This window comes from Gadus macrocephalus, chromosome 20, assembly GCF_031168955.1.
Source record: "Gadus macrocephalus chromosome 20, ASM3116895v1".
In the NCBI taxonomy this organism is placed as follows: Eukaryota; Metazoa; Chordata; class Actinopteri; order Gadiformes; family Gadidae; genus Gadus; species Gadus macrocephalus.
In genome coordinates this window covers 15,173,114-15,179,676 of record NC_082401.1, presented here as the reverse complement: position 1 = coordinate 15,179,676, position 6,563 = coordinate 15,173,114, and the positions used below count along the sequence as shown (strand labels likewise).

The 6,563-nt window shown below is 46.5% G+C and overlaps 1 protein-coding gene across 1 annotated transcript; it reads right to left on the bottom strand.

The window, feature by feature from the left end:
* Window positions 1–1,123: 1,123 nt before the first annotated feature.
* On the bottom strand, window positions 1,124–5,225 carry kcnj3a (potassium inwardly rectifying channel subfamily J member 3a). Its single transcript, XM_060040196.1, has one exon. The coding sequence runs from the start codon at window positions 3,391–3,393 to the stop codon at window positions 2,785–2,787; it is 609 nt and encodes a 202-aa protein (XP_059896179.1). The 5' UTR covers window positions 3,394–5,225; the 3' UTR covers window positions 1,124–2,784.
* Window positions 5,226–6,563: the final 1,338 nt, after the last annotated feature.

Here is a 6,563-nt window from a genome sequence, read left to right as displayed (position 1 = left end):
GTTTATCCATCTCAGAGGTCAGAGGTTCCTTTAGGAGGTTTAGAGGTAGAAGTGACATCTGCAATGTGACCAGTTGCAAAGTTGCACTTTGCTCTTAGTGACAAGGCAATTGCTATTGCGATTGTTTACCTTTGTGGCAAGGGGGCACTCACACTAAATGCTCTTCTCCGGCTCTTTGGTTCAACAAAGTATACCAAGTATATTGGTAACATATGTTTTATTGAAGCCCAGAGAGACTTTAGGCTGGTTCCTTCACCGGTATAGTTCTTTAACAAAGCCTATTCCGACCTTGGCAGCACTATAAGTGTCTAATAGGTGCCTTTAAAAGCTATCGCAATGCCTGGTTCGTAAAATGTAGGTTCGGATTTTAGCTAGGAAACTTTAGTTAGGAAAGAAAGACTGAAAGAAAGTATAGTTATTCAATCTGGAATGCAGCGATGACATAAGCCTTAACCCAATTTGTGAAAACTATAATTAAAACACAGGAACATTCAAGTGGCGATTGAATAGCGTCGGAAGCCTCATGTCACGCTTCTGCGTCCATATTTAGAACTGGATCACATGAGTTCAACAAGCCCCTGCCTCTTGTCAATGAGAAACCCAACGCCAACCAGAATAGCATCAGTGATTCAGTGTGAATCTCTTGCTTTCATGCCTCCAAAGAGGTCGACAGAACGCAGCATTGGCTCAGGAAATAGCAATCTGTCTCTCGTGGTTGTGGGCCCGGCTATAGAACGGGTCGGAAGATAGTTCATCAGACAGCGTGCGCATTACCGTCATGGAATCCCAGGTGATAATTTGATTACGACATGGTATTGTTAGCTTCTCTTTTGTTGGAATCTCTGCGTGTATCTGCGTATCAGGGCAGTTTACAATATCCTAATTAATATTGTTTTGTAGACCAAATAAAGGGTGCCCATGTTTCATACAACAGTGGATTCATTTTTTACGATTTTAAAACCAAACCTCATGACCTTCTATCCATTAACACTGTGAAGGACAAGTACAAGGCCCTGGGATCGGGACAGATCGATGGTGTTGTGGACGGGGCGTACATGTCTAATCACAAGGCAGTGGAGCTGCTGTGGGTGGATAATAAATGGATTATGAATAGACAGTCACACATATTGTAGGTGATTTATTGGAACTAAAGTCGGACTAGAAACGGGGCTAACATCAGCATGAACTCAATAACTCTCCAATGGTTTCAGTTTCAAGTTGGCTCTATCGTGACAACATACTGGCTGGTCAAACGGATGTACTGTGATTCGTAGACCACTGTTATAAAGGTGTTTAAACTGAAACTAGTCGCGGTTAAATATGTATTTTAGATCTTTATTCCTGAAAAGGGTGAGTATCATACAATGCCTTTGATGAGTTGGGGAGGAACCAGCTTTAGTGTATTTTTGGCATGGACACTGTTAACAAATGGACCTTGGCCTATCGACCCTGTGGCTATATAAAGGTTATAGTCATCATATAGGCAACATTATTGCTTTCATTAAGAGGAGGGGGAATGTAATCTTAAGACATAGGTGGTGACTTCTTCCTTAGTATTATAGGCCCACCGTGGAATATATGAGTAAACAGTAACACTCAAGTTGAAATTTTAATTTACACGTTGAGGTATAAATTATTGTTTTCTGGCATATAGATTGTGACTTGTTGTGAGTGTAACAGAGAGTAGGGATTGCTGCAGCTGACTAATGTGTTTATGATGTGGGCATAAAAAGCATTTTCAACAAAGGGTAGAGATAATGATAATTTTGTGCTTATAAGTACCAGCTTTAACACTTTCAACTTAAGTGCCACTAGTGTGTGTGTGTGTGTGTGTGTGTGTGTGTGTGTGTGTGTGTGTGTGTGTGTGTGTGTGTGTGTGTGTGTGCGTGTCTGTGTGTGTGTGTGTGTGTGTGTGTGTGTGTGTGTGTGTGTGTGTGTGTGTGTGTGTGTGTGTGTGTGTGTGTGTGTGTGTGTTGGCCAGCAGTATGCCCAGTCCCAACAGGTCATATGAGGTAGATCATGCATTATAAAATACATAATCCAGCAGCATATGTAATCAACTCATAAGTTCATAAAATTGCACATGGTAAAATATCCTGTACATGAAATACCAAAAATACAATTGTGAACAAATGGTAATGGAAACAAGGTAATATAGTTAAGGCTAAACATCTTGTCTATTACCTTTGTCTAGCTAAGTCATTAGGAGTAGCATGCAATCAACAAAACGTTGCCACAACTTTTACAGTAAACAACAAAAGCAATAAACTGAAAAACAAATGTATGTGTCTGTCACCACAAGTTTGCGACCGTGTAATGCCGGCCGTCCAAATCTCTCTACCCATATGGCTTTGTGCAACTCTCCACTCTCAGCAAATGCACCAACAGAAAAAATCATCTTTGTAAAATGATATATCAATAAATGTCATGCCAGAAATAGTTGAGAGTCTGCTCTACATGCGCTAAGTGTTTGTTACATGCCTGATTGTGCTAATCGTACATCGTCCTGAAATTCACCTCGGCGGTCTCTCAGAGTGTGTACTCACATCCAGGATCGAAGTGGCACACTCCATCACCCTACTTGATATAAGGTATATGTGCACACGTCTGTATACTACTATGTCCTTTATGTCCCGGTAGATAAATCAGGAGGAATACAAGGAGTGGGGAGGTTAAGTAGGAACGGAGAAGTTCAGTCTGGGTTTCGCTGAGCTCAGTCAAACTCACGCGAGTCAGGTCCATCGTCCGTCGCCGGCGCGCGTTTACCGTCTTTCCGCGCTTCTTTTACGTGAAGCGGTCCGAATTCATTTTCCTCAGTTTGGGCGGCAGGTGTCCGTCCATCCTGCCCCCGCCGGCCAGCCGCTGCAGCTTGGGGGGCAAGTCCGCCACCGACTTGCTCATGGGCTCGCTGCCGATTTTGGACGCCTTCCCCAGCAGCAGCTTGTCGTCGGACACGCCCGGCACCGAGCTGATGCGCTGCAGCTTCATGGGCAGGTCGCCCAGGCTGTAGGTCATCTCCGAGGTGGTGGAGCTCATGCGCAGCAGCTTGCGGGGCAGCCCGTCGCGGCAGCCCCCGCCCGTCATCTTCTGCAGCTTGGTGGGCAGCTTGGCCGTGGAGTCGCTGTCCTCCAGCGCCTCCAGGCCGTCCAGGGAGCTGTTGCGGTCGCCGCCGCCGCCGCTGTTGCACAGGGACGGCGCCAGGAGCGGCGAGGAGAGCAGCAGGGCGTCCTCCGCCTCCTTCACACTGTAGGGCGGCGTGGGCACCTCGAAGGTGGCGTGGAACTGCGAGTAGTCCACCTTGAAGAAGCCCTCCTCCAGGGAGATGACGGGGAAGAAGCGGTGGCCCCACAGCACCTCGTCCTCCGTGTACGACGTCCGCGCCTGGCACGTCATCCCTGGGGGGGGGGGGATGACAACAACAGGATGAGGTATTATTAAAATGGATGAAATGCCCGGTGCGGATTAAGTACTGCAAATTAACTCGCGGGCCTGGTGTCGTGTTGCAAACGAGCCATCGTCTCTTCGCCCCAGGGGACCCCCGGGGGCTAATGTTTTGCCCGACAAAGATCTAAATATACTCGGGTATTGACTAACACATCCTTAATCCGATTACCTCGTGCCGCTGTGCCTTAAGACTCAGCCGTACAGTGCTGACCAAACGATATTGCCTTAAATGAATATAGTATCAAAGGCCACAAAGGCAAGCGTCTTAATAAAAGGGCTTCATTTCTCAGATAGGATCATTAGCAGCAGCAATAGGCAGAATTAAGCCAAGATGTAACCACATCAGCAGGTTCTCGTCTGAATGGGGGATTTCATAACTGTTTCAATGAGGTGTTGAAGCAGAAATCAGCGTGACCCGACTGGGAGGTAGAAATCCAGCAATCAGAAGCAAGCCCCACATTTATCTCCTTCAAGACGTTAAATCAAGGAGGAAAAAAAATTGAACACAAAAATCATAATATTTCCTTCAGCGAGTAATAAGTATGAACCGAGATCGTTCCATTTAGGACAAGTCCTCCAAATATTGCTCCTCTTCGCGTTGAGTGATCACCGTCAGATGGAAACGACTTAACCACTCCGTGCACATCTTGGTGAGCCTAAACAAACCACCCAGAAGATCCAGCGGATAGAGGAGAAAACAGAGCAGAAGATGGGTGATTTAGGAGGAATATTTACTGGGGACACTGAGAGAGCTAGAGATCCCTTAAAACAAGGGAGGATTTTCCTTAAGACAAGGGAAGATTTTGGTGAAAAATAAACTTTTGTGAAATCTTCATCCAAAATCTCTATTGTAGTCTAAAACATGAATGCATGGATCCCAATTACTTTGTGTGTGTGTGTGTGTGTGTGTGTGTGTGTGTGTGTGTGTGTGTGTGTGTGTGTGTGTGTGTGTGTGTGTGTGTGTGTGTGTGTGTGTGTGTGTGTGCGTGTCTGTGTGCGTGTCTGTGTGCGTGCGTGCTTGTGTGTGTGTGTGTGTGTGCGCGCCCTGTTTAGCATTTCCTATGTATCCAGCATAAGCTCATTTCATTTAATGTTAATGTAATTCTTCCTTCACAGGGGACACCGAAATGAATTCCTATCCACATACACATCGCTGCATCTCCATGAATACAATTAGCTGAACCGGGCGCCTCTTATTACCAAATTTAAAAAAATAGGCATTTCTCTAACGTATGAGGTGATTAGCAGAGACAACTTGCAACACTCTGAGGAGGCCATCGTAATTGTCTGAAAACGGATATTACGGTGTAATGCGTAAACGGTTATAACTCTAGTAACTTAAAGCAAATGCTAATGAGCTATACATTTAAATCTCACAGGGGTGGTTATCCTTTTGAAAGTCACCCTTCATCCAGGAATCAAAGTCAACGATAGTTATGTTAATGAGAGTAATGAGCCATATTTAGCGTAATATTTAACAAATACATGGTTAATAACGAGCACGAGAACACGTTTGAAGCCATGTTGTGGTTCACTCAGATGGGCGGCTTATAAAAGCAACTGCCCAAGTAAAAAAGCCTAATTGTTTTTCTGCCGCCTTCCAAAAAGAGGATCATTACGAACCAAATTAATCCATCCTCAATCCCGCTCCACATTTAACTGCTAATTTCCCTTCTTCAGAACCACTTTCCCCTCTGATGGCGCCCGTCTCACATTAAGGCCCCGAAAATGATAACACACAGCACTCGGGTGTGGAAATTGGATTGTCGGCCAGTGACGTGTCTCCGTCCGTCCTCCCCTCCCCCCCCCCCCCTCCCCCCTCACACTCCTCCCTGGAATGCGCTGGAATGAGTTCTCTGGAAGCAGAGATTCCCAGAAGACTGCGCACCACAAGCAATATTTGGCCCCTCTATTGTATTACTGCCACACCGTTGCCTGGTAAGTTGAGCGTGCTGCAGGCATCTGGAAGCGTAGAGACATGCAGACAGGCCTAATGAGAGTCGGAGAGCTGGCATAGCTGGGAGGAAGTGTGAATGGAAAGTACTATCGTTCTGCCCCCGAGGCTGCCTCTATACAAAACGTAGAAAAATGTGTTTTGACGTACGTTCGACGTAGTCTCTACTGTTGTTGACGGGGTTTACAGTTCTGGTGCCGCGGCGGTTGAGTCGTTCTTGTTCCTCTTTTCTACATCAGAAGATATTTACAACGACAACCAATAAATACTTTCATCCCTTCCGCTCCGCTGCGAGCTGTAGCGGGAGAGGGTCTGAAACGGCAGCAGCAGAATATTAATTCAGGTGTCCTTCATATTGATTTGATATGTGCTGACTTTCCCCTGCCTCAACTGTAAGCCCCGTCGGGCAACAGCTCAATAAAACATGCATGTAGATCTCATCGTGGCCGTGGGGTTACAGCAGTGTTAAGCCCCCTCCACTATAATATACTCCTGCATATATAAACACACTCACATATTAATGAAAAGACGCCCGCGCCGCTTTCACCGTGAGTTCATGACTATTCCGGAACTACGTCCACAAATGTGCGTTCACCCAGAGATGGAAGTTAGTGTGCGTGTCCAGAAATAGACGGGTCCTATGCTAATTACTGCTGCATGGCTCCCGGTGGAAAGGTAGGAGTTCCTGGAGCTCACCTCGCCGTGAACACACACACACACACACACACACACACACACACACACACACACACACACACACACACACACACACACACACACACACACACACACACACACACAGAGAGAGCACAAGCTCTCTGGTGCCTCCTCTGCCCCTCCAGTCTCTCTCCCAATCAGCCTTCGGAGGGAGAAACCGGAAACCCTTTCGACGAGCGGCCCTTTTAAAAAAGGGAAAACTAAAAAAGGAAAGAGAAGGGTGCCTTGGGCGGCTGGATTTAGCGTTACTCATTGATCTGCGCCGACGGTGAGTGTTTGAAAGCAGAAGAAGGTTCCAGAAGCGGTGAAGAACCGCGGCGGTGACGACGCACGTCATTGTGTGGCTGGAGAATAGGAAGCTTTGAAGCTCCATTATCCGTGTTTGTTAAAAAAAGAACTAGCAACATGCCTTGCTCAAAGGGCCTAGCACGGATTCACGGCAAGTCCT

Bases quoted from the DNA above. Each gene is read 5' to 3' on its own strand.
- kcnj3a (XM_060040196.1), bottom strand. From the start codon at position 3,393: ATGACGTGCCAGGCGCGGACGTCGTACACGGAGGACGAGGTGCTGTGG.